We start from the raw sequence: 26203 nt of genomic DNA, 5'->3' as shown, positions 1-26203 counted from the left end.
TCCTGTTGCTCTTTCCAGCGTGAAACAGAGCTTTGCAGGTCAGCTTACCCTAACGCAGATGAGTGACTGGCTGCGTGTGTGTGTGTGTGTGTGTGTGTGTCCTCTTGCTGTCTGTTCCCAGTCCTTTGGACACGTCCGTTCCTCCTTTGTATTCTACGTTTATTTGGCTAGCGTCGGAGTTCAAAGACACCTTCCTACCTCGGGAATTTCTGGTATGAATGCTCTGAGCAGGGTGGTGTAGCCTGGATAACATTCTGAGTTCACCCTCATGATCACTGTTTAAACAGTCCCATTTCTGCAGCTGACATCTTAATAGTTTTTGTACAACATGTAATAAATCCCAGTCTTCTTCACCTGGGACAGTTGTTTTTGATCCTTTGTCTCATCCTTTGGGCTTGGTTTCATAAATAAGATTAATAGTTTTGGTAAGAAGGGTTGACTCCATTATAGAAATGTTTGGATGCAGTCTCGGCCATGGAATTTCAATTATTTGGCATGCACCTGTGTGTGTGTGTGTGTGTGTGTTGAGAGAAATGGGCTCGGTACCTTAAAGCGTGTGTGTGTTTTGTAAACAACTCCCCCTGTGCTTTTTGTGGGGACATTTATAGATGGGTTGTTTACTGGATCTCTGTAGCACATCAGGAGAGCTCTGGCCCCACCCTCACACCGCTGAGTGGGAGTGTCCTAATCAACCACCTGGGAAAGGAGGAGGCTTTGGAAGGTAGGCTGGAGGCAGACAGGAAGGAGCATGCAGTGATTGGGAGGAGTGAGTGATTTAGCGGAGGTTACAGCTGGCAGAGAGGTGGAGTTCTACATTCAGCTCCCCTGAATGTGGGGTGTGTTGGGCCTGGACAGAAGCCCAGTGGAACAGCTGGGCAGGCACGCACATACGCCTGCACTCACCAGTACGTGCACAGTCTCTCTTCTCTGACCTGCATTCTCTTTAGTCTTGGACTTATGAGTCGCTAATCCCACACTGTAAGTGTTCCCCACCATTTGACCGTTTTATAGCGCATGTGCGTGTCGGTGTTCTGTTAATGGTGCCCGTGTGAATGCCTGGCCCTGTCTGGGCTTGCTGCCACTGATGCTCCTGATCAGACATTGTGGATATGTGGCTCCCTCTTCTTGCCATGGTCTCAGTGAGTCTACTGTGTGTGTGTGTGTGTGTGTGTGTGTGTTAAAGGGCTGTGAGAGAAGAGAACTTCCTTACCATGCTCCCCTGCCCTGTTCCACTCTCGTGGGGGCTCTATAATTGGACACAAAAGCTTTCTGAGATTTGAATGGTGCGTGAGTCTCATGTCCACTAGTGCCAGCACACACATCTGCTCAGTCATATATTAAAGCAGCCGAGGTCAGGAGGCCGGTCACGTGCGCGTGGCATCTCGGTGATGAGTACCCCGTTTTGTTTTCCGTCCCGCGATGATCTGTGGAAAGTTCACATAGCGAGAGCGAATGCTCGCTTTTGCGCCCAGATGGGGAACTGCTAAAGCAGATGGTCCTCGGAGCTGGAGAACCTGTGTGGAGGCAAGGGTGTCGGGAGGAGGGCAAAAGGCATCTCTCCCTCTCTCTCGTTCCCCTCTTCGTTTACCCATAATCCTACAGGTGCGACATGGTTTAGTAAAGAACTGTTGGAGTCGTGCTAACATTAGGAATAATTTAGCTGCTGATTGATGCGAGTGTGTGCTCCCTGTCGAGCTGACTGTTTTCTTAGCAACTTGAGTGGCGGCTGCAAAGTGTATGAAGTGTTTTTGAGGTGTGTGTGTGTGTGCGAGAAACATTTTTCAAAGATTTTAGCAAGGCATGTGTTGCTCATGATCCGAGAAGTGTTATACCACGTCTAAGTTAATGAACTCTTCTGATGTTTCATCCACTCTTTTCTTTTCTTTTCTTTTCTGGGACTCTCTCTCGCGCGCGCACACACACGCTGTTCTTTCTCACACATTTTGCTTTCCTGGCCCCTGTGCACAGGAGACACAGGGTGACTTACGCACATACACCACTGTTTCTTCAGACTCCTGATTTTCTACAAGAGCACATAAAGACCCCAGTTCAGGCTGCAGGCCGGGGGTGTGTGTGTGTGAGAGAGAGAGATCCTAGCCCAGGAGACCATCCTCCAACCTACCTGCCTAATCAAAGTTGATGTTTTTAAACAGGTGCAGAAAGTTTAATGATAAGGTTTCCTTTTCATGCTAATGAGAACTCTGCACTTTGAATCTGGTACGTGTTCTCTCTATGGCATTCACAAATCGCGCGTGTGTCTGCGTGCCTTCAGGGGGGCGTGCTTGCATGCATGTGAGGGCACACATGTTTAAGTGTGTGTTCAGTGTAATTTTAATTATGTTGACATGATTCCTTCTGAAGGAACTGACAATGTGTGGACATGCACACTGCACATACAGACACACCTGCTGTGCTGTGGTGTCACGAGACCTGTCATCAGTACATGGCTTCCGCTGCTGGGACAGGATGTTCTGATGACCTCTCTGGGTGTCTGTCTGCCTTATTAAGTCCAACACACACACAGCATCAAACTCCTTTTTTTTTTTTTTTTTTTTTAAATCTTACTCGTGCATTAAAATCTGAACACGCACACCATTGCCTCTAGTCGAGCTGCTGCAGGATCAGGGGTGAGGTTTAGGGGCACCCTGAGCTCAGGCTGAGTGGGATGCAATGGGAACCACTCCACTGCCGGAAGGCCGAATGACTTCTGAAGCACGATATTGAACCATAAAATGAAGCCTTCCATGAAACCATTACAGCAGACATGCAATTTGGCTCTCAGCAGATGTACTGGGTCACCCCTCGGAATCAGATCCACTGGCCTGCCCTGCGTGTATGTATTTGTTCTGTGTGCTCTTCTTTCTTCTCTCTCATTTCTGACACGCATTCTGCCCCTCTTTCCTGCTCCTCATCTATAGCTGGAGGTGTTGAAGTGGCCTCGGTTGGGCTCACGTGCCTGTAACTGGTGTTGAATTCAGCTGATTGCATCGAGTGTCACTTCACGCGACCTGCGTGCGCACACGTGTTCCGCAACTGTCACTGGTGCGTGCACTGCGATGCCACTTCCTCGTCGATGAGCAGGAAGCTCCAGAATAATTAATGATTACCACATGGTACCACTTGCTCTTCAGGGAGGCGGTCTAAGGAGGGGTAGGTTATTGGGTATTGAGCTGGTTGATTGGGTGCTGGTACAAAGGGGTGGGTCATTTAAGGAATGGAGTTGTCAGCGGGCCAATGGCAGGGCTGCTGCTATTTTAAGAGTGTTTGATTAGCAATGAGTATCCCTGTTCTGGGACACCACTCTTCCAGCGTGATGCTTCTCTACCTCCTCTGTCTCCCCCTCTCTCTTCTCTTTCTCTTTCATGGAAGGCTTCACTGCTTCAATACCTTAGTTAAGAAGTCCTCATTCTGTTTCACCTTTTGGCAGTGAGGTAGCTTCAGCACACACAGCTCCCATTGCCTCACGCTACATGGGAACCTACAGACTTCCCTTACTATAAGCTCTGTCCCTTCCACAGACACTCCTTCAATTCACTAAAGACTCACTTTCATGGTGCTTTCAGCAGTGCAAACACTCCTGACTCATCAGCTTTGCCGGATCCAGACAGGACTCTGGGTCTATCTCTGTTTCTGGCAGTATAGGTGTGTGGGAGGGTATGTAGAGGAGGGCGATACCTGACTCTCTCTAGCTGGGTAAGAGGCCTGAAACCATACGAAGGGCATGTGTACTTCAGTGAAATAACGAAATTACCACTATTCGAATGTTCAGAAATTAACCATGAAATCTAATTTAAATAAAACATGTTTTCTTTTGTTACAAATGTGGGTATAAATAAAATATTTAAGATGTGACATTACTCTGCGCATGTATTGTACTATAGGCTACAATATCCAAAACCAAGCTAGAATCCACGCAACTGTGCAAAGGTACCTTCTTTTAATGCATGTCAGAACAGGGGACTTTTATTTTAATAGTGTCTGTAGCTGCTGGAGCAGAGGAGAGCATGTTGTCCATAAAACTCTCTCTCTCTCTCTCTCTCTCTCACACACACACACACACACACACCCCAAGGTGTGAGCTCTGTATGCTGCATTAAGAGTTTTCTGCTGTAGTCTCGGATTCATTAGATGGCTGTTATTCTGACCCCCTCCCAGCATAACCTTGCCCTCTGTAATGGCCTTCTTGAAGTCCTGAGAGTGCACAGAGGGGCAAGGCCCCGATTGGCTGGCTTCTTTGTGGATGGGCAAATCTGGGATTGTGGCATCTTGTGTGACTCCTGCAGGTACCGTAGGAAGGCATTGTAGGAAGGGTAGACTTTGGTTTCCTGAGGTGCTGTATTCTTGGCGAGCTGGCGCTATTCTTCTCACACTTGGCGAGCTGGCGCTGCACCTTGACTGATTGGGGAGGTGAACATGAAAAACATGGTTGCAGAGATTGTCGGTCCCCTCAGAAATGTTTGCTCTTGCCTTTAGTGTTGCTTCCAGTTCTCTTATTGATTCTCCCCCCATGTCTAATGATCGCCCTGTAAGAAAGACCTGGGTGAGTAGCAGCATGATTTATCAGAACTTTTCGGATTCAATCCAGGGAAATCAAAGCCTTTGTCCAATGTATATATGCCTCTGCAGTCAGGCTCCTGCGTTAGGCCTCATGTCTTTCACTTGCAGTGCATTTTCCTCCCCCTCCATTTAAACAATCGTTTCTGGTGTTTTTATTATTTTTTGTTAACTGGGGACCATAATTTCATATTGTGACTCTCCACATGACTGAACTCGACGATTTACCAGCGTGGAACTCCTTAGCTATTTATAGGGAAAATGAACACAGCGCTTGAATTGAGTCTGCATTTTCAGCCATACTACATTACTACATTTATTTTCTAAGTGTCTGTTTATGTTCCTGTGAGAAGAGCTGAAGTCATGGCGAGCGGCACATGGTTTCTCTGCACGTTCTCCAGCAATGGTTCTCTTCCCACCCACAATGCACTGTGGAAGAAGCCACATGCCATTGAAATGCCTGATGCATACAGTGAGCTAATACCAGAGCTAATAAGGAAATGATTGTGACAGTAACAGAAAAACAGGTTCGATCAATGACAAGTTTTATAGTCCTCCATAAATCAGGCCACAAGATTCATGAGCGTGGAGAGAGAGAAGCAGCAGTGCAGATTTGAAACTGTGTGTGGAGCTTAGTTGAAGAACTCCGTCTGCCACATCTGTCTGTTGTCTGGACAGCCAGTCACTCAACGGACAAGAAGGGGCTTGTTGATGTCTCCGGCATATATGATCACAATTAGCACCTAGACACAAGGAACCCTAGCTTTTAAAGTTAAAATGGCTGCAACTCTCTACCTTGCACGCGCGTGTGTGTGTGTGTGTGTGTGTGTGTGTGTGTGTGTGTGTGTGTGTGTGTGTGTGTGTGTGTGTGTGTGTGTGTGTGTGTGTGTGTGTGTGTGTGTGTGTGTGTGTGTGCTGTTGCCGGCTAGCTGACTATATAATGGGCCAATTAGCTGCTCGGTAACCCTGGCAGAGGAGCGTAAGTGAACTAGGGAGCAAGTGAGCGTTTGCAGCTGTGTTTTTAAACTGTGCTGAAGGGTAAAGGTGCTAAATGATGGAGAGGAATCTCACAATGATGGAGGAGTACTGAAAGGAGCAGCTCCACTACTGTGTGTGTGTGCGTACGCTGTGCCGCACATGCAAGGATATGCATCTGTCATGAACAAATTAATGCGCGTGCGCACACACACACGTTCAGTGTGCACATGTCTGCTGATGTTCCTCCTGTATAGAGTCATATGCTGAGTTAAATTTGCTGCCCTATTTATTTTTCCGTAGTGGACTGGGGGGGGGGTGATGCTGTGAAGCGGGGACTGTGCACATGTCTGCAGCGTTGCTGAATGCTGAGCCTCCGTAGTGTGCAAGCATGACCTGCAAACTCATTCTGCGCCTGCTGTGGTCTGTGTGTGTGTGTATGCACATCAAAGGAGCTGCTTAGGACAAATGTGTGTGTGGGATGGGGCAAGGAATTTGTTTTCGTGTTAGTGTGGTTTATGCTGGGTCAAGTTGACTGGTTATTATATAACTGACCTTGAACCAGTATGTCTAAGACCATTGAATTATGTGTCCCTGGGTCAGCTGGTCTATACAGAGAAACTAATGTGGAAACCTGTGAGGGACCATAAAGGCTGCTGAGATACCGAGAAGTTTTTCTGCTTCGTTGCATGGCACCTGAAGACATAACAATAAAGTACAGGAAAATGCCTTTCAAATGAAAGCATTTATCAGGAAACGTTCCTGAGCTCTGGTATTATCTAGTGCAGCTCCTCCTTATCCAGGCTTCTTGCTGGTGCAGAAGAACAGGTTTCGGAAGGTGGGACGTGTATTATGAAACGTACCCTTAAAGGCAAATTCCATGCGAAGCCATAATTGATTATGTGAATATTTTAAACGTTGTGGCTGTTCAGACCAATTTAGCAAACATTCCCAGAGGCAGATAAAGGGCTAGAGGAAGGGGAAAAAGCATGTTAAGTTAGTGATGATGTGACCGAAGGAGACCATAAAAGAGTAAATGAAGAATGATGATGATACCCTTACTAAAGCGGGGGGTTGGGCGGGGGGGAAATCAGTGTATTCTTCCTGAAATCCTTTATTCTTGTTAGAAATCCTGCCGCTTACGTAGGGTAAATTGGAAAGCTCCATCTACAAACAGTTTTCTGCATTTTATGTCTTCACTTTGGGCCTGGATATGTGGGGCTGGTCTGGAGGCATTCATGCTTCACACGTCAGATGTCTTCTGAGGCCACCGTATGTGGACAATGTGCAGCACGTTCATCCTGAGAGTAGACAAAGAGCCGGGCAGCTGGGATATGGGACGGGGTGGGGTTGGGGTTTGCGATTGGCTAGCTTTTCATATTTGGTCAAGCTGTGGAGTTTGTATCTGGAGAGCATTCCGCCACTGCTGGTGAAAAAGGCAAACATCTTAGGATGTGGTTCTGGGTAGAAGGAGTGAGGATTGTGTGCGCGCATATGTGTGGGCGGGAGATGGGGGTCAGTGCGTCTGTCCTGCTGGAGTGAGTGCTCTGCTGCTCTGTTTCCTGCTGGTTAAGATGGAGCCTGTGCAGCCGGACAGCTGCTTAAACATGCAGCGCAGCTCTTTGAAGCTCTGAATGGCCTGCAGAGCCTCTGTGTTCCTGGGCCAGACCCCATGCCGTTCGCAGACAGCTGTGTGTCACCCAGTGTATTCTGGCGGAGGACGGGTGGAATGGTGCGTTGGTTCAGATTACACTGTACCTTTTGTGAAGGTAGTTCTGTGATCGCCACTGCATTTCCTTCGCTCTTTTTCCTTCATTCTGTCTGTAGAATCTCCACAGAGGATCTCCATAGAGCCACAGCAGGTTTTTTTGTGTGTGTGTGTGTGTGTGTGTGTCGTTGGAGCTGAAGGGGGAATGCAGAAGTAAGATCTGAGGCTGGGTTTGCTGTTTGACACGTGGTGGAAACACTGTTCGGCCCTGAAACACTGCTGGCTTCTGTCAGCCTGGCTGCGATGGTGATGCTCCTGGATCCTCCAGGCCCTCTGTCCCCTGCCTTTACGGCAGCTATGTGCTTTCTCTGGGGAGCTCTGTCAGTGTGAGGCTAACTCGGCACAGACAAAAAGAGAGACCCGACACACACCACATGATGGACACCGATAGCAATTGTTTTTTAAATTGTATTCAAAGCTTGTGTGGTAGTGTAACTTCTCCTGCTGGGACCTGCTTCTCTTCTCCACTGTAAATTCGGAGGTGCACCCAGCGTGGCTGTGTGGGAGAGGAGCCAGAGTGTGCCGTGCATTAAACAGGCATTGATTGATCTCTCATATGATTGTTTATTTTGCAGTGGCTGGCAGTGATGGATGGAGCTTTTTGAGAGAGAGAGAGAGAGAAGGGGGGGGAGGGAGGGAGAGGGAGGGAGAGAGAGATCACCGCATCTCCCCAAGGAGGATGGATGCAGGATTGGGGAGGAGCTGTCATCACTCCTCAGCCTGCACCTCTCACACACTCCTTTAATTACTCATCACGTTAAAAACTCCCTGCAGCAGCCAGCACTCACACCTGTGCGGCAGTGTAAATGACGCCCTGCTTGAAGCGCAGTGACGAGCCTCTGTGTTTTGTGACTATAAGGACAGGTCAGAGGTCACTAGAGGGAGGACGACACAGAAAAGCCATCTCCTCTCACGTCCTTGAGAGGAAGTGTGATGGGGGTGGGGGCATATAAACAGAAATGAGAGATGGGGTCTCTCTTCCTCTCCCCTGGGGGAATGCGGCCTGTGCATTCATTAAGGGAGGTACCTGAGGTTGAATGCCATCATACGCCGCTAAAGGCTGGCTTTATCCTCGCGAGGTGCATGCATGCCCAACATCTTTATTCCTTCCTTTTGACTGACAGGCGGGGTTGAGGTTGGGGGTGGTGCTTCATTGGGACTCGGTGCACAAACCTAATTTCAGCCCCTTCAGAGAGTGGCTCCTCTAAATGTCACATTTGAAGTGTGTTTGAGGCTGTTTTTGTGGTGATGCCAGTGATGATGGGACCCCGAGTGCGCACCGCCTTAAAAAGAAACCCAGACGGAGAGGTGGTTTGTGGCCATGCCTGCTTGTGCCAGCCTGTGTCACTACTGGTGTGAATAAAACAAAGCTGCGTAAATAAAACAAAGTGTAATAGCTCATCGTCAGGGAGGACGTGGTACAGATCAAACGCGCTGATATCATTCAGCTCATGGCTATATCTGGAAGTGTGTGTCTGTGTGAGTGCAAGCAGGAAGCATAGAGGCCTTGTGTGTACATAAAATCTGGGGTATTTTCACCATTCATGTTTTTGCCTTGTAGTTCACGTTTACCTGAACTAACCTGCTATATTCTCTGCTGTCAGTCCAAATCGAGACCTGCTGCACCAGTGTCGGGTCTGGAAGCTGAATGGATCCAGATAAGGTCCAATATGCTTATGGGTGACCTCACTGTCAAGGGGGTGGAGAGATGACCTTTGAACTTCCCTTTCTGGGAGCCCAGCGTGATTCTCCTTCGTACCCTCTTTCTTACCTTCTTTTCATGTAATCAGCACCACTTTGTCATGTAAAGGACCTTTTCTTTGGTGAGGGGGCGGGGGATGGGGCGTCCTAGCCGAGAGGGGCGGGGTCCTGCGCTTGCTTCGCATAACCGTGTGTGATTGACAGGCCCTTTGAGCACTGTGGCTAAGCTGTTCCCAGTGAGGTGGCTGGTGGGAGTGACCTTTGACTCCCCCCCCCCCCCCCCAGACCACCTGCTTGGCCTGACCCCAGGGTCATGAAAGATTCCCAGAACTGGACATCACAGTCCTGATCTTTAGCCCCTCGTTGAACGGCCTCATATTGTCTCTTTATAGTCCATTGGGCTGTGCTAATATTGCTGGAAATTTAAATTGTGTGTGTGTGTGCGTGCACGGGAGTGTGCGTGTGTTTATGAACACATCCATTTGGTTTGAGAGTGCAGTCCGTGTTTATTTTATTTAATACAAACCCTGTAACTGGCCACTTTTTAAAAAATTTTTTTTAACAATTTTGACCATTTTTAATATTCATCTAAAGTGGACATCGTATTCATGAGTGCACTTAGATTCCTATGAGCTTTAAATGAGGCTGCTGCTGTTTTCAGCACAATAGAGGCAGCTGCTTCCTCGGTGGTCCGCCTTCTGCTGTTACACACAGTCCTTCCTCTCTCTTGACTTTAAGCTGGTTAGTGAGTGAAATGGCAAGACTACTTTCTTTACGAGGATTTCACTGTTGTAAGCATGTGTTGAATTTTTGATTGAATCAAGGTGTGTGTGTGTGTGTGTGTGTGTGAGAGAGAGAGAGAGAACACTCCAGCTGCTGTTTTCCTCTGGCTGAGGCTTTCCCAGGAGAAATGAATAGTACTTTTGGCTTTTGGGCCACAAAATAACTGGGGTAGGCGGAGTATTGGCTATTCTTAGAATTGCTGAAGTGTGTGTGTGTGTGTGTGTGTGTGTGTGTGTGTGTGTGTGTCATGGCCAACATGTTCACTCTGACCCCCATCGCTCTCAATTAATGCCGGTCCATATGGATTCAGGGCAGATAATGGAGTGTGCACATGTGTGAACGTGAAGCATTGCACATCTTTATGTATTTGAAACCCACTAACTCCACAGGAACTGTCCCACACTCTCAGCTGCTTTGACCTGAGAATTGAATCAGATCACTCATCAGGGGTGGGCGCGCGTGCATGCAAGAGGGAGGGAGATTTAATAACTGTGCATCCATGTGTTATCTGAAGTGTGCTGGTGAGTGAACCACACCTCTGTTCCCCATTGACCGAGCCCCATAAAAGCGTAAGTGGAGTTTGGCTCCCTCTGAGTCAGCCCCGCACGTAGGAGCAGCCCCCTGCCGGAAAGCCCTTGACGAGCAGGCTCGTGCCCCCAATCACAACGGCTGGCGCCCGCATTAACATTCCAACCAGCAGGAGTTAAAGCGGAAGGCTGATCCGGGGTAATTACTGGTAAGGCTAATCGAGTAATTAGAGTGGGAGTGAAGTGATGTTTGTTCAGGGTCTCAATCTCATGTTTACAGCAGGATGATTTATGAAGGCACCCACATGGCGAGTGTGTTCAGATGGGCCAGGGGAATGGGGCATACCATCACCGGCCTCTAGACGTGCCTCTGCGAGGTGTACCCCATTCGAAACACTTGATTTCTATCTTTGTTTTGTCGTCTGGGCGCAGCTGTGGTGCGACTTGTGCAGGAGGGAAGCGTGCGATTCCCCAGTAAACACCCCCCCCCCCACACACACACACACCCTGCTCCTGTGGGCACAGTCACCACGCTGGCTGGGGTTGTCACGGCGGCAGGCCCTGCCCCACAGCGTGGCTGCACCCCTTTGTCCCGTGATTGACACGTGGGAGCCGGGCGACGCACACTGCCAGGCCCATGGGTAATGATGCGGGCGAGTGCTTGTGAAGGGGCTGCTTGTTACCGCTTGACAGTTAAAGAAGCACTCAGCCTGCCAAGGTGTCTGCAGCCAGCCAATGTATATTTATGAAGCTTGTTAGAGACGTGGGGGGGGGAGGAGGAGGAGGGGACAGGAGACTCAAATGCAGAAAGACGGAGGCAGAAGGGCTGTGTGTGTGCGCGCAGGAGCGCTGGCCTGGACCCGCAGCCAAACCTAGCACGCTCCTCACGACTGCAGGAGAGCTGTCTGTGTATGTAAGCATTCAGCAGACCCCACTCCCACCACTCCTCTGACCCCACCACCCAAAACCTGGTAACACCTTGTAGTATCCCCACTGAAGAATGATGAAAATGAGCCACACACACACGGGCCTCCTAACTCATAGTTTTGGTCTCCCATTATTCAGCAGTGGGAGGAGCTCATGGGGCTGTGGGCGGGGTCAGCAGCAGGTCCTGTGGATCAATGCGCTGTCTCTCTGTATTGATAACGCAACTCTCTCTCCAGCACAGGAGTGAAGAGTGAGCCCAGGCAGTATCACCGCTCTGTGTTTTTGTGTGTCAATGCGTGCATGTGCCAACCGTCAGGAGGGCATCCCAGGACATCCCAGTGTTTTGTTTGCCCTTATGTGGGAGTGTGCTCACACCGCAGTGCTACTTGCTTGACAAGCTTGCGCTCTCCCCCTCGCCATCTTTTAATGCTGCCTGCCAACCGTTTGAAAAATATTTGCACCAGCTGTGAGGAGGAGCTAGTGCTCTAGTGCAGTGGTGTCCACACTACTCATTAGCTGCTCTCACCTCTAAACATACCTTCACCCTCTGTCTCACTCGTAATAAGCCAATCCTTTCCTGTCCACACACTAAACACAAAACAGGCTTTATTTTGTACTGAAACACTACTTGTTGTGTTGGTTATGTTACAACAACCTGTGTTTCTATTTTCTTCTGCAAAGGGCTTGTAAATGGACACTAAAGATCTGACTAGGGTCTCTGGCTATTAGGAGTGATGCCCGGTTTGTTCTGTGAGGTAGAGCCTACTCCTTGGTCTCCCTTGAGTGTAAGAAAGTGACTTCTCACTAGTGCAGAAGTAGACTAGCTCATACTTATCCGTGTATGTTGGTGACAGCATAGAGAGCATGTTTGCGCGTGTTTGTGTGCATCTGCCGGTGTGTCTTCATGTCTGAGGTAGGGGGCCTGAGGGCTGGTGATCTGCTCCACGCTCCCCCGAGAGCCGGATGGGCCAAGCCAGCCATGCTAGTCTCCAACAAGTCATCTCAGTGAAGAGCAATGCCGGATTGATTTACCTCATCTGCTGCGTCACATTTCACAGGCTGGGCTGAGGGTGAAGAGTGAGCGTGCGTGCGTGTGAACCGCCGGAGCCTTTTAAATACACTTTACATTCTCCTATCCTAAATGCACCCTGACAGTACAGTACTCACTCCCTGCTGTTATAGTACGCTCTGTCCCTCTCTCGCCCTGTAACCCCCCCCCCCACTCCTGAATCCCAAATTAAGACCTCACTGAGCATTTGGTGAGAGACACAGGCTTCTATTTCCCCTTCCATTAAAATAGCATATGGGTGTGTTGGCACACTGCTGGCTGTTAACATTCTCTCAAGTCCTCTGGCCACAGGCGGAGCACGGCCACGGTGCGTGTGCGATGTCTTCTGCTCTGATGCTGAGCGTACCCCCCCCCGTTCACGCATACATCTACGACCCTCTCCGCTGGACACATCTGAGAGTGAGCTGTAATGCAGAATGTAGACTACTCCACCTTTTGGATCCCGGTGCACACTGGAATTCTTCATTTACTCCTTCCTTCTCCTAAGTAGTAGTCCCCTGACATGGCCTTCTATGTAGAAAAGGCGTAAAGTTTGTTGGTTTTAGAAGGCATGCTGGCGTGCTCCAGCCTGCGAGAACAATCAGATGAATTGCAACTCTCTCTGGCTGGAGCCATGCCATCAAATTCCTTTGCCATTACAAAGTCCCAAGTCCTGGGCAGCAGCTATTGATTTCATAGATAGCCTGCAACTTCAGGAGCATGTTTTGCCAGGAAATAAAGGTTCAGTTTGTCAATCTGGTTTGAGAGGGGTGGTGAGCGGAGCAGGGTTCAGAGGCGTACATCGCCACCCAGATTACGTGCTACCTGACTTCCAGTCGTCAGATCAAAGACTGGCCATCTGCAGAAGATTTCTTCTGAGTCTGCTGTTGTTGAGCATGTCAGTGGTTGGTAGATTCGTTGAGGGATGTGGGCAGAACAAGGTGCAGTATGGCCAAGACTGAGGAGATGGTGGTGGACTTTAGAGGAACTTTAGAAGGAGGTGACTGGGAGCTCAAGGTACCTGAGAGTGCAACTGTACCACACATGGGACCAGACAAGAAAAACTGAGACTAATGTGCCTTGTTTGGAGGGAAAACGCTTTCCCTCAGTGATCAATAAAGTCTTGGTCTGTCTGTCAGCTGTGGAGCTTCCTGTGCTGTTTGTCTGCACACATGCATTCTGCGTGTGTGCGCGCGCGCGCGCATGAATGCATACATATGTCCCCATGCACACTCCCTTTCTGACCTTTCTCCAGTTGACAGGTCCTGGCAGTCACTCTAACTTCGGCCCATTACACAAGGGACATATAACCTGAGAACTGAGGTGTGTGTGTGTGAGTGAGTGAAACCCATGTAACACATTGCCGTGCCTTGTGGGGGACAGTTGTACTTGTGTAGGACATCCATCCATGCCAGGAGAGCCATTGGGTCAACACCAGGGCTGGGAGCTGCCATCCTACATCCCACTCTGGTCTGTGCGGCTGCTGTTCTGCAGTAGGCTCACAAAGCCCTCTGTCTACCACGTTAACTCCACTTCTGCCCCTGCAGAGTGTGTGTGTGTGTGTGTGTGTGTGTGTGTGTGTGTGTGTGTCAGTGTCAGAAGTGACTCAACTCTGTGTGTACACATTGGACGATGTGATTGTGATGAGGGTGTTTGAGGTCCTGGCTTTGACTACACTCTCATTCCTACAGCTCACGTTTGTTTTACTGTACAAACAAACACTGCACACTTATCAAGTCACAGCTTTGCTCACACTGAACCTAAAATGAGAACCTCTTTCTGTTTAATGCAGCAGTGTAGCGCTATTTATTTTTTTTTATATGCTGTACTAAAACTAATTTATTTGCTTTGCACTTTTATGCGTACATGGATTAGTCATTATTAGGCTACTGTCACGTGACGGGCCTGAACTCGACGACCACTCGCGCTTTTTTCTCCGCCTTTTAACGCTGTTATGAGTACAAACATTTGCTAGTTCCTGTACGCCGTGATTGATCAATAGCGCGCGGTTCGGGTCCGGTTTAGCACAGCGCGTGGGCATCGGGCGAGCACGCGGTGAGCAACCGTGCTCTTGCCGTCCACGTCGGTGCCTGAATTGACGTTCGTTAAACCGGAGCTTTGCGTCTTAATCCCGCTTTAACCGATTAGCCGAGCCGTTAACTGGAAAACTGGAGAAGTGTCAGGAGGTCGTATGTGGATTTATTTCTCATGTATTTTAGATTACCTTTGAGGGACAGAGATCTTGTTCCTTCTATTTAGATGAGATTATTAGTGAAGGCCTTAACTGAACTGTCTTCTGTCTGTCTTCGACCCCCTCCGTCAATAGCATGTTTTCACGTAGGGTGGACATCCTTGTCTGAGTTTGTTTCACATCTGCATATACTGAGTGCGTGGGGGTGGTGCGTTTTCGTACATTTGCGCGTTGCATCGCTTAACCAACTCGTGCAACCTTTGTTCCAGAGAGTTGGTTGAGGGTGAGATTGTGTAAATGAAGTCATGTAGGCGATGAAAGCAGACAGGTCGCCAGGCAGAGACGTTAAAGAGCGTTTAGTCTCCCTGATGCAAACTACAAAGAGTGGCCCAAACGATCTGTCCCATTGATAGGTGTGTACACACACACACACACACAGAAGCTGCGGTCATATGTTGCTTGTTGTCTCATGCAGTTGAAGAATACCTGTGTGTGTGTGTGTGTGTGTGTGTGTGTGTGTCCTCATACCGCCAGCTCTGATCTGGTATACCACACCAGTGTGTGCGAGCATGCTCAGTCCTGAAGTGTTGCATCACGCTGTCCCTTGACAGTCTTGTTCTCTTTGTTGAACAGCAGGGACTAGTGTGTCACTGACCTCTAGCCTCCACTTAATTAATGTCGTTGCAGTTTAGTGCATTCATGGGGTATGGAGAGGGAGACTGTTTATGTATGCCTTTATGTAGTTATGTGGTTTGTTTTTGCGGGAGTGTTTGTAAGTCAGGAATTCATGTGACACTGTTTCAGTTCAGGAGAGCTCATAACAGTCCTGAGCTCTCCTGCTGTTGTGGGTTGAAGCCTGGCTGTGCAGGAAATTGGCAAATTTAGTTTGGGCTTGGGGTTTGTCCTAATGCGGCAGCAGCTTTTCACATCATGTATAAGCCCTGACCAGAAAACCTGCATTGAAGTCTACCTAGAAAGACAGAAAAAGACAGATGGAGAAGAGGGGGGAGAGAGAGAAGGAGGAAAAGAAGAGACTTGGGAGTGAAAGAGGACCTGCAAGATTAGTGGGTTTTCCATTTAGCAGTTGCACTGGGGCTAGCTGATTGATTGATTCGTGTTTTAAGAAGCTACTGTGAGTCTTAATGAGAGTCCAAACAGCGCTCAGGATGAAGGCTGACAGAAGCCAGCACACTGGCTGGGTTTATGCTTTCGAGGACCAGCCATCACTCAGGGCAATGTTTCAGGCCCTGGGGAAGCCGGGCTCTGCCTAGTCCTGACCCTGTGCTCATGTGATGTGCCTCAGGAGAACCATTGTCCTGGGCCGGAAACACGCCAGTGCTTCCGCCTTGGTAGGGTGTAGTGGCTGGGGTCGGAGGTGAAGAAGAGAGGTTTACATACCCAAGTCAGGAGCACATGCTTGGCCCTCCTTTCTGAAGAGTGAGTTACCACTGTGTTGGTGAACAGTGTGTGTGTGTGTGTGTGTGCGTGTGTGCATGTCTACACGTTCCTCTGCAGCGAGGTCAGGGTGATATGTGGCTGTTCCACATACCCATTTATCCCCCATTCTGGAAGTTTCCATGTTTTGTGTTTTTGATCAGAGCGGCGCACTCTTCCCTTTGTGCTCGGATCACGCAGGCATTACTCTATTACTCTTTGATGACTGTAAAGTCCAAAGCTCTAAGTAGCCCCCTAAAATCCCAGGTCACATCAGATCAGCTTCATGGAGATCAAGAGCGTACTCAAGTTCAGCTCCAGCATTGTTTCTGCAGAGCTCTCGGATCCTGTTGTGTTGCTGCTAATCTGGCTTGGCACCGTTGTCTTTCCGACATCCTTCTCCGAGCTGCGTCCCGGGTCTATAGGAACGCGGCTGGGAGCACTGTGTGTGTGTGCACGCTCTGGTGTGGGGGGAGGAGGGTGAGCTGTGTTGCTGTGTGGTCCTCTCTCTCTTGCTTTGTGTGTCAGTGTGTGAGAGAGAGGGGCACTTTTGCACTTCAGGATTAGAGGAGAAAGATTTAAAATGGCTTAACAATTTCAAAGCTTTTCATGGCTATGATGTTGGAACCAGTGCTTATTTAGGCTCTTGGTCTTCTTGAGGTGTGTGTGTGTGTGAGAGAGAGAGAGAGAAAAAGGTTTCTTCACATCTGGAACGCACATGTGGCAAAAGGGGAACAGTCACTGTTACTCTTTATAAATTCTTTCTCTCTCTCCTTATCCCTGTCGCTTTCCCTTCTTTTTCTTGCAATGTGCCTTGTTTTTACAAATTTCATTTGGCACAGTGCCCATGTTGCCTGCTGTGGAAAAGCCAGCAGTAAGCAGAAGTGCTATATTTAGTCCAGTCATGTGAGTCTGCGTTTAGTTCTAAAACCAGAGTGATCTTTTCATGCTGGGGTGAGTCCCCTCCTTGCACTGGACCTGCTGAAATTTGCCTATTCACGTGTGAAAAAGGAAGTTGGGATTTCATGTGCACATACAGGGTGTTGGGTGTTTGGTTTTTGTTTTTGTTTTTTTAAAAACATTTTTCCCTCTACCTGGTTATCTTCCAGTTTGGACATGATTGGCTCACCCAGCATCTCTAGTGGGCTTCTGTCTAAAAGTCCTCTACTTCACTTAAGGTGGATGAGTCATTTAACCTGTTTTTTTTTTCCCCCCTCAGTAAATTGTGAGCACAGACACACATCCAGCATTGCCCTTTGAGGATTACAGATTTTACCAATATTCATCAAACATGTGTCCGTGTGCTGGTTTGTATTTGGAATTTTATTCAATACCCTTAACTGAATGTAATTGAAGTTGTTTGTTGGTTTGCTTACATGCCGCGAAACCCAGTTAAACAGGAAGTCCATGCTTGGGTAACGTGTGTACAGAATCTACAGGACGTCCCTGTGGGTTTGCTGCACAAACAGGCTGCTCGGGGCCTAGGCTTCAGATAGGAAATGCAGACGCTTTTGGAACTGAGATGTTTTTATTACCAGGAAAAGGACAGTGTGTGTGTGTGTGTGTGTGTGTGTGCTTAAATCTGTAAACACTAGTCTACAGTAGCCTGTGGATTCACATTGTATAAAATCCATAATAAATGAGACCACTCTGGTGGGTGTGTCGTCCCTGCGACATCTTCACCCAAGCTTCTATAAACCCAAACACCTGCTTTCTGGTCTATTTCTATTTGTGATACATGTGACGTGTGCTGGGTTGAAATCAAATAGTGTCTAGACCTTCATGTAGCATCTTTTTGCATTTGCAGCTGTTTACCTGTGTGTGTGGGGGTGGGTGGGTGGGTGGGTGTGTGTGTCCCCTGCCAGTTGGATACCCCCCCCCCCCCCCGCCAACAGCTAGAACGTCTCCTCTTCCGCAGGGAGTGAACTGCTGTGTGAAGGTTCTGGGGTGCGCAGTACACCTACAGCCTGTCCCATCTGAGACGTGGAGTACCTCCGTGCAGCTTATGGAGCTTGGCCTTAATGTGTAACAGTTAGAGGCCGTTACCTTTAGTGAGTTTTTCTGCTGCTGCTGTATAATGGGCAGAATGGGGAAACTGCATTAAGCATGTTCAGTCCCAGCTCAGCAATGCTTCTTGAGTGAAAGTAAAACTGGCAGCTTGCCAGGGTGAAGGCGGGCAGATAAGCAGGAGAGCGGCAGCGCAAACTTTCAAGCAGATTCCTGGTAGGCCCTCCGCGTTCAGAGCAGAGCTGTTCTGTGCAGTGTTGCGTGCGTGCTGGCGCACAGAACAGTAATGCTCTATTCAGATAGTTGCTGGCCTGGTGCCAGACTGCAGGGAGGGAGTGATCTGTACCTGCCAGCCTGCACTGTTGTGCTCTCGGGATCCTGTGACGGCATCACGCTTTCGAGGACTTCGGACCATCTCTCAGCCTGTTTACACACGCGTGCACACGCGCCGGAACAAAAACACTCACAGTGTATGCCCGCACAGAAACACAAACACACAGGAATGAAACCAACAACACAAGGAAAGTTTAAAGATGCAAATAATTGAGTGTCCCCAGCTGAAGCATGATGCCATCTTGCATTAGAGCAATAACGCAGGCCTTACAAAAGCTGCCAGTTTGCGTTGATGTCAAATTTGCCCAGTGTTTCCATTGTGTGAGAAATTTGTGTGTGCGCATGTGTGCGTGTGCACGCACATGGTTTCACACTTCACACACCCAATCAGCTTCTGTCAGGTGCTGCAGAGCATTGATGCGTAGTGCTGTGCATGTGTGTGCGCGTGTCTGCTGGGAGATATGAAACTCACCTGTCAGTGTTGGTACACACACACACACACCTTTTGTTTCCCTCAACCTCTCCCTTTTATTTCCCCATAGGAAAATGATTCTGTTTCCTGCATGGGGAAATGGCACCTGCTTATTTAATTGGTTTATTTTCATTGCATTTGTCAGGCCTTTCTCCGGTGAGTCTCCAGTGATGAACGCTGCACCCATGTGTGGTGGAAAAACTGTGTGTGTGTGTGTGATGGAGACGTTTCACCCGTCTCTGCATTTGTCTAGTGACTAAACTGTCATAGCACACTCTACACAGCACGCTCCTTTTCTATCCTTTTACATGTGCTGCAAAGCCAGCCTGGGTTTCAGAGATGGGTCTGCTCTCTCTCGGATCTCAGTAACAGTAGCTCAACACTGCTGCTCTAGAATCTCTGACAGTGTTGTCTCTGTGTTAGGTGATGTGTGCTGATGAGATTGGAAACCTCATTACAATCCTTAGTTCTCTCTCTAGGCTCTTCCACATTTAGAAATGTGGCTAAAGTTTTATTTCTCTCTCTCTCTCTCTCTCTCTCGCGCTCTCTCTCTCTCTCTCTCTCTCTCTCTCTCTCTCTCTCACGTCTGACTTTCCTATGCTCTCCCGTGTCCACTGACTGGGCCGAATGCTCATTTTGGAGTGGGTTGTGTGTGTGATGCTCTTAAGTAGATTTTACTGTTCTTATCTGCTTACTGAACTGATAAGATCCCACATAATCATTATTTCCTCTCTGTTAGAAACCTTTAACCCATCAGAAGTGACACAATCCCCCCCCTTCCCCGCTGTCAAGGTCGTTTAGGTTTTATGACTGAGGCCAGAGTGTATAGTTATGTCTTAATGGATCACTCGTTGCTTGATTAGCCTACCTAAGATATCTTACTGCCTGAGACAGGGTTAGTCTCTGGGTTAGTCCCTTTAGGGCAGTCCACCATTTTAATGCTTGGCTGTTTCTGTTAATGCTAAAATCAATGGAAAGGTCATTCACAGCTTTTACTGGAAAGTGTGTGTCTGTGTGTCTGAGAGAGAGGGAGAGAGAGAAAACGAGAACACTGCAGAGATTATATTCTGTTTATTGAAGTTAGCCAGCCTACTAAGAAGTCTTTAGTTTAATGCTGGTACAATCACTGTGACACTTAATTGGGGGCAGAAAACATTTGGTTTCACTTTTTCCCCCAAAGGTTTAAAGCCTTGTAAATAATTTATTAAAGTCTTTTTAACTGTGACATTAAATCTTTATGAATCATAAGATCCTGTTCCCTGCTGGTTTGACTTCAGGAAGTGCGTGCTCACTGTCTGGGGGTGGTGGGGATTCCTGCACTTACTTCTCTTAGCCTCTCAGTGACATGTTGGCTCTGCTTAAAACTTTTATTTTGGTTCTCTGTTTCGCACTGCACTGAAGTGGTTTAAGCATGAGCCAGACATAACACTAACCTTTTGAAGTTTAAGCCTATATTGATTAGATCTTAATTACAATTCTAGTCCTTGCATATTGTCTATTAATACCTGACCAGTTGGAGACATCCCACATTGAAGAGGTGTATTTTTTGTGTGGAACAAAGTTCTGTTTTGAGGAGAACGACAGTCTATGGTAGTGAGTAACTTTTTAAAATAAAATGAGATGAGATGAAATGAATAAATAAAACCATGTAGAAGCCAGATCTAGAGGGAGAGACTCACCTGCAGTGATGTCATCATGTTTGATGTCCAAAGGAGACGCACTCATGCGTTTGCTGCCTTTTGATGTATCTTATGTAATGCATCTAGTACATCTTTGTTTGGATTGTCTGCTCGGAGTGTTTGCTGACAGTTTTGTTTGTTTGTTTGTTTGTTTGTTTGTTTATGTAGGACGACAGTGATGGAATCCCGTGGTCGGAGGAGCGAGTGGTGCGGAAGGTTCTCTACCTCTCGCTGAAAGAGTTTAAGAGCGCCCAGAAACGGCAGCTGTGTGACGGCCTCGGCAATGGACTCACCAGAGGTGAGAATTTCAGCCTTCAGCACATTATCATTCTCCTCTCACTCTCCTCTCTCATGCCTTGTTCTGTGACCTTCATCTCTCACACTCCTGTTGCATTCCTCACACACCTCTTACCCTCCTAGCTCACCATGTGCTGGAGTGCGTGGAGAGTTCAGTGAGGTCCACACGAAAGTACAGTCACAGTTATTTGAGAAATGGACTTCACTCTGAATCCAGACCGACAGAGAGGGACAGTAAGACAACCATGGACTCTATATAAAGAGCGTCATGTGGTTGACCCCACACTCTTCTTCCTCCTACGTTTGCTGTGTGGCCACACACGGTTAGCTTATGCTGGCTGTTACACTGCTGTTGGCTACTGTAAATCCTTTTTTTTTTTTTAGGCCTGTCCGTTACCTGTCTACACAACCTGCCATGTAGTCTCTCTCTCTCTCTCTCTCTCTCTCACACACACACTCCTATAAGCATGTAGACAGGGCTACACAAGGAGATGATCTGGGTCAGATCTTATTTCCTCCTGTGGGTCAAGATGGTCAGATATAATAACACTGTTTAGTTGTGGTGTCCTCCCAGCATTCTGTGCTGTGTGTTGGGCGGGGGGGGGGGGTGTCTGTGGCAGGTTGTGTAAGCACTGGCGAACAGGCACGTGTGTGTGTGTGTGTGTGTGTTGTGGAGTGAGATCTGTACTGACCTGTCATTCCTCATTTATGGCTCCGGTAGCCAACCTGCAATCTCTGTCTCTGCTTGCCCTCCTGTCTACTCTATCCTCTGTGTGTGTGTGTGTGTGTGTGTGTGTGTGTCTCACCATACCTGTCAGCTCTTCTCTGACTCACTAACAGTGACAGTATGGCCCTTAGTGTTCCCCTTACACATTTGCTCAGTTTTCTCTCTTGTATTTTTTCTTTCACTTTTCCATATACTCTCTCCATCTTTTACTTCACTGTGTATTCTTTTTGTCTGTCTTTTGACCCTTTTCTGTAAATGTAGAGTGGACTCTCAGCAGAAACTCTGTACTCAGGGGGTGAAGGGGTGAAGGGATGCACTGTTTTGGCTGAATGGCCTCAATCTACATAACCTGTACCTCAGTGCTCAGTGGCAAGCTTAGAAAAGCATGTACTCATGCACACTCACATACACATGCAGAGGCAGCCAAATGATCCTTCTTTTTCGGCAGAAGTGAAAACTTTGTGCGTAGAGGCACATCTAGTCAGACTTCCCGCATTACCATCGATCCAGAGCTCGGCAGGCTGGGGTTCACGAGTTGAGTTCGTGTTAAATCAGAGAGAGAGGGTCTGTCATGTGTGAGACCCTCTGCACTGTTACAGTTTCATTAAAAGCACCAACACCAGCATGAATATTTAGCGTCTTTCTGTAGAAAATGCGAAGCCTTTCACCGTATTTGCCAGGTTTATTGTGCACACAGAGGCCATGTGTGGCGTGTGCGGGAGGAGGAATGTGGACTCTCCACATGTCTGAGTGCTCCGCTGCTGCTGGTTCTCACCCCTGGGGTGCAAGATGTAGGACTGTGGGTTTGCTCATTTAATAATTAAATATTACCGTTGTCTCGGGCAGAGCTCATCTGTCGTGTGCGGGCTTTCTTCCAGGTCACGTGAGAACAGCACATGATGAGCACGTGGCCTGTGTGATGCGCAGAGCTTGGGGCTTGGGGGTTGGCGGCTTGCATCCTCTGTTTTGCCTTTTTACTTATGTGGTTCCTTTTTGAGGTCAGAGCAGTTGTTTGTTCCTTTCTGTTTTTCTGTGTCGTCCTCTGTAGTTGTTAATGGTCCTGCTTGAGCACATCCTCAACTAGAGTGTTTTGTCCGTGGACTGCTCTTTTCAATCTCTCTCCACTCTTTTGAAGCCCAGTCATGGTGGTCTGTAGAAAAACACCAGTATTTTGCAACTTTTTGCATGTTTTGATAAAGAGCTAAATGGGATTTCACATTCTCTTGCTCTCTCTCACATACACATACACATTTTCATTTTTAAATCAATGTGTCTTTAAGAAGGAAACACTAGAGGAAGTGTTTGGGCTGACTAAGAGATGGTGAATGATAGTTACATTGCTGCTAAAACATGATTGGATTAAAAATGGTTATGACGCAATACCCAAACATGCTCCATAATGTGGAGCCTCATATCTCATTAAACTGGCATATCCAGCTGTTCATTACTGACTGAAAATCAACAAGATCTGAAATAAAATATTTATTATTGAAATGAAATGAGCGTTGACAGCCCTAATGAAGTGGGTGTAAGTCCAGGCGTTCCTCTTGCACGGAGACCGTTTAATCTTAGCCATGTAACTAGTCATTGCACATCAAGTGGGACCTGCTGCGTGCTGTATCACTGGTCCACAGTGGTGTGTGTGTGTGTGTGTGTGTGTGTGTGTGTGTGTGTGTGTGTGTGTGTGTGTGTGTGTCAACCCTACCGCAGTGAGGCAGGGTATGTGTGAGGCCGGTCTGACGCACTGGTTTTGCTCTCTTCCCTAACAGCTGGTTGTCTGGACTTGTTTCCCTTTCTAGTCCTTTTGCCTTTCATCTGTGTAAACAGCTTCTCCATCAAACCTGCTACTTGTAGCAACCATCACAACTGCTGCCTGCTTCACTCACTCACTCATTCACTCACGTGCATGTACTCACGCACTCAGACTCTCTCTTGTGCACACACTGTGTACCCCCCAAAACCTAATCGTTTGGTTATCTGGGCTTTTCCCTGTGTTGGTTAGACTGGTTGCCTCAGTCTGTCCTGCCTTCTCACACGCTCACTCGTTCTCTCTCTCTCTCTCTCTCTCTTTCCCACTTCATTCTTTATTGGCCTGACCAATTACAGGAATTGAATTACAGGAAATAATTGCGACAGATTTTAGAAGCTTCAGTTTTGAATTACAAAACAATATGATTTGACGTTAGTATGAGAGCATGAATAATGGTTCAGAAAACAGGAACTACGTACGCGCAGCTTCCTTAACTGCGGATGTGGCAGTGCTGTGATTAATCTAACTGCTCGTGTCCACACACAGGCTCGCTGTCGGGCATCCCGCTCAGCAGCTCTGGATCCAAAGGGGCACGCAAGGAGGACGACTCGCGCTCTCAGAGCACCGACGGGGGCAGCGAGGGCTGGGAAGATGTCCCGGCTAAGAAGAGGTGAGCAGAGAACTACCCCGGAGGAGTGACGCCCCAGATTGACACCACACACACACACACACACACACACACACACACACACACACACACACACACACACACACACACACAGAAAGGTGCCTGGCCCTGAAGTGACCTGGGGCTTATTAGCAAGATAACGATAGACCACTGGTTCAACAATAAAGAGTATATAGAAGTTCCATTAAGTGGGACTGGTGGGCTTTAATAAGCATTTTAATGATTAAAAATGTATTGAATTAGTCTCTTTAAGGTGTGCGTGATACTTTTTTGGAAAGCAATAACTAAAAAGGAAGTGAAATTTATGATTGTGTAATTATTGGCTTGACATCGTATCATTTCATGTGGTTATTTTGTAGTGTGAAAAGAGGAACCAAGGGCTCCATTTATCAAGGAATGGCTTTTCATTAATTAATTTATTTATATATAACTGTGTGGCCAATATACGTCTCTAAAAAACAGTGTGAACATGAAGCAGTGTCTCTGAGCAGGCTGTCACTCTCTGTTAGAGCTCAGCTGTGCACTTGTGCTAATTTGTGCACAATGTACTGGGATAGTGACATGGAATGCTTAAGCAGCCCTGAGTCAAATCACTGCTCTCAAATGACGCACCCACCCACAAATCTCCAGTAGAAAGCTTTTAGGGTGTGTGTTTGTGTGGCTTACTGATGCTCCCTTATGAAAATATTCTTTCAGTGTGAGGAGGTAGTTTGCCTATTCACAGTCTCTGAAAGTGTGTGTGTGTGTGTGTGAGGGAGAAAGAGAAAGAGCCGTCCAATTCACCTGCACACATGAAAGTCTTCAGTCACATATTTTGCGCACACACACACACTTAGACCTCACCTGTGCACTATAATGGTATAAATCCATTATAGTGTCTGTCTCTTGCAAGCTCTCTCTGCCCTCTATGAGAATATGGGTGCAGGGGGACGTTGCTTCTGCTGCAGACTGCTCATCTGGCACTTGCCCTCCGACGCCATCCAGCCGTTCATTCTGCCCCCTGTGCATGCGATTGTTTGGCCCTGCTGTAACACCACCATGTGGTGTGGGAGATACCAGCAGCACTGCTGTGCCTGAGAGGGCTTCATTCCTGCCCGTGTGTGTGTGTGGGGGCCCACTGAAGTGGCATCTCTCCCTTTGAAGAGATCTAAATTAAACCAGCTGCATTAGAGAAGAACAAAAACTTCTGGCTGTCCATCCAGAGCATCAAAGGCGGGGTTGGCCTCCACCCACACTGCCCTGCTACACCTAGCACCACCAGCTATAGCACAGCAGATGTCTTGGACAAGCCCTCTGTGTGACAAAGCCATTCACCCCTGTCTGTCTGCATGTGAGTGTACTTGTACCTCTCACACTCTCCAATTGCGTGTGTGTGTGTGTGTGTGTGTGTGTAAGCACCTGCCTCCGGTCTACCTGTCATTTAATACCCAGCTGCAAACTTTAATCGGAACCATGCCCTCTAGACACCCTCATTAAAGCAGGCAGGCTCCAGGCAGCAGCGAGGCACAGACAGACGGAGGGTGAGCCCTGGCCGGAACAGGGATTTAAATGAGGCCGTACAGTGCACGCAGCAGCGGGTGATGTGATGCGTCACCAGCACAGCCCTGTTCACCCCGAGACTTCCATTAGCACTGCACACGGAGTGCTGGGTCTGTTGCCACGCGCCCCTAATGAGACCTGTCTTGCGTGTGTGTGTGTGTGTGTGTGTGTGTGTGTGTGTGTGTGTACATGTTGCAGCATGTCTTGGCCCTACCATCGCAGCCCATGCAAATGAGCAAACAGGAGGCTGTTGAGGAGACGCCAGTCTCTCTCGCACCTGGCCTTTGCTATAACAGAAGTGGAGGGGGGGGCAGGTTTTGGGCATAAGAGGTGGGAAGAGAGCCAGGTGACAAGGTGCCCGAGCTGGGGCCAGGTTGGAGGGGCGGGGCCATGGGGAGCTGCCATGGTGATGTGTGTGAGAGCAGGGCACTGTTTGCATTCCCAGGACCGCGAGAGGCGGAGAGTTCGCAGGGATTCGGGTGCTGCCAAACATGACCTCCTCCTCTTCCCCAGCCGGGCGACGGGCACGCAGGGGCTGTACCAGGCATGTGGGGGCTGGGTGCTCTGCATGGTTTCTTTGTTTGTTTTTGTTGCATGCTAGTTTGTTTACGAACCCCTTCTGCCTTCACCAAGGAGATGATTGGAGTGTTTGCTCACATGCGCTCTGTAGTAGGTGCCAAGTAGTTCTCCAGTGTAGTTCTCCAGTGCTTCAGATTGTTCCTGCTCTCCTTCCTCTTCCTCCTCCCTCCTACCTCATCAGGTGCAGCATGCCCCCCCCCCCCCCCCAAGACCCCCTGCAGGGA

General features: G+C 48.3%; 1 protein-coding gene across 4 annotated transcripts in view; it reads left to right on the top strand.

The window, feature by feature from the left end:
- The window catches only part of jarid2b (jumonji and AT-rich interaction domain containing 2b), an 88944-nt gene that overhangs the window by 13735 nt on the left and 49006 nt on the right, over positions 1-26203 (top strand). For all 4 annotated transcript variants that reach the window (XR_014118953.1, XM_081703848.1, XM_081703841.1 and 1 more), the window contains exons 2-3: positions 20568-20697; positions 23720-23843. Coding sequence is in view for 3 of the 4 variants with exons in the window: in XM_081703848.1 (XP_081559974.1) it covers positions 20568-20697; positions 23720-23843 (254 nt within the window). In the remaining variant the exon portion in view is untranslated. The remainder of the gene's footprint in view (positions 1-20567; positions 20698-23719; positions 23844-26203) is intronic.

Source organism: Electrophorus electricus, chromosome 2 (genome assembly GCF_041902795.1).
Source record: "Electrophorus electricus isolate QZ-2024a chromosome 2, ASM4190279v1, whole genome shotgun sequence".
Classification (NCBI taxonomy): Eukaryota; Metazoa; Chordata; class Actinopteri; order Gymnotiformes; family Gymnotidae; genus Electrophorus; species Electrophorus electricus.
The sequence above is the reverse complement of the archived record's forward strand: the minus strand, read 5'-3'. Positions and strand labels throughout refer to the sequence as shown.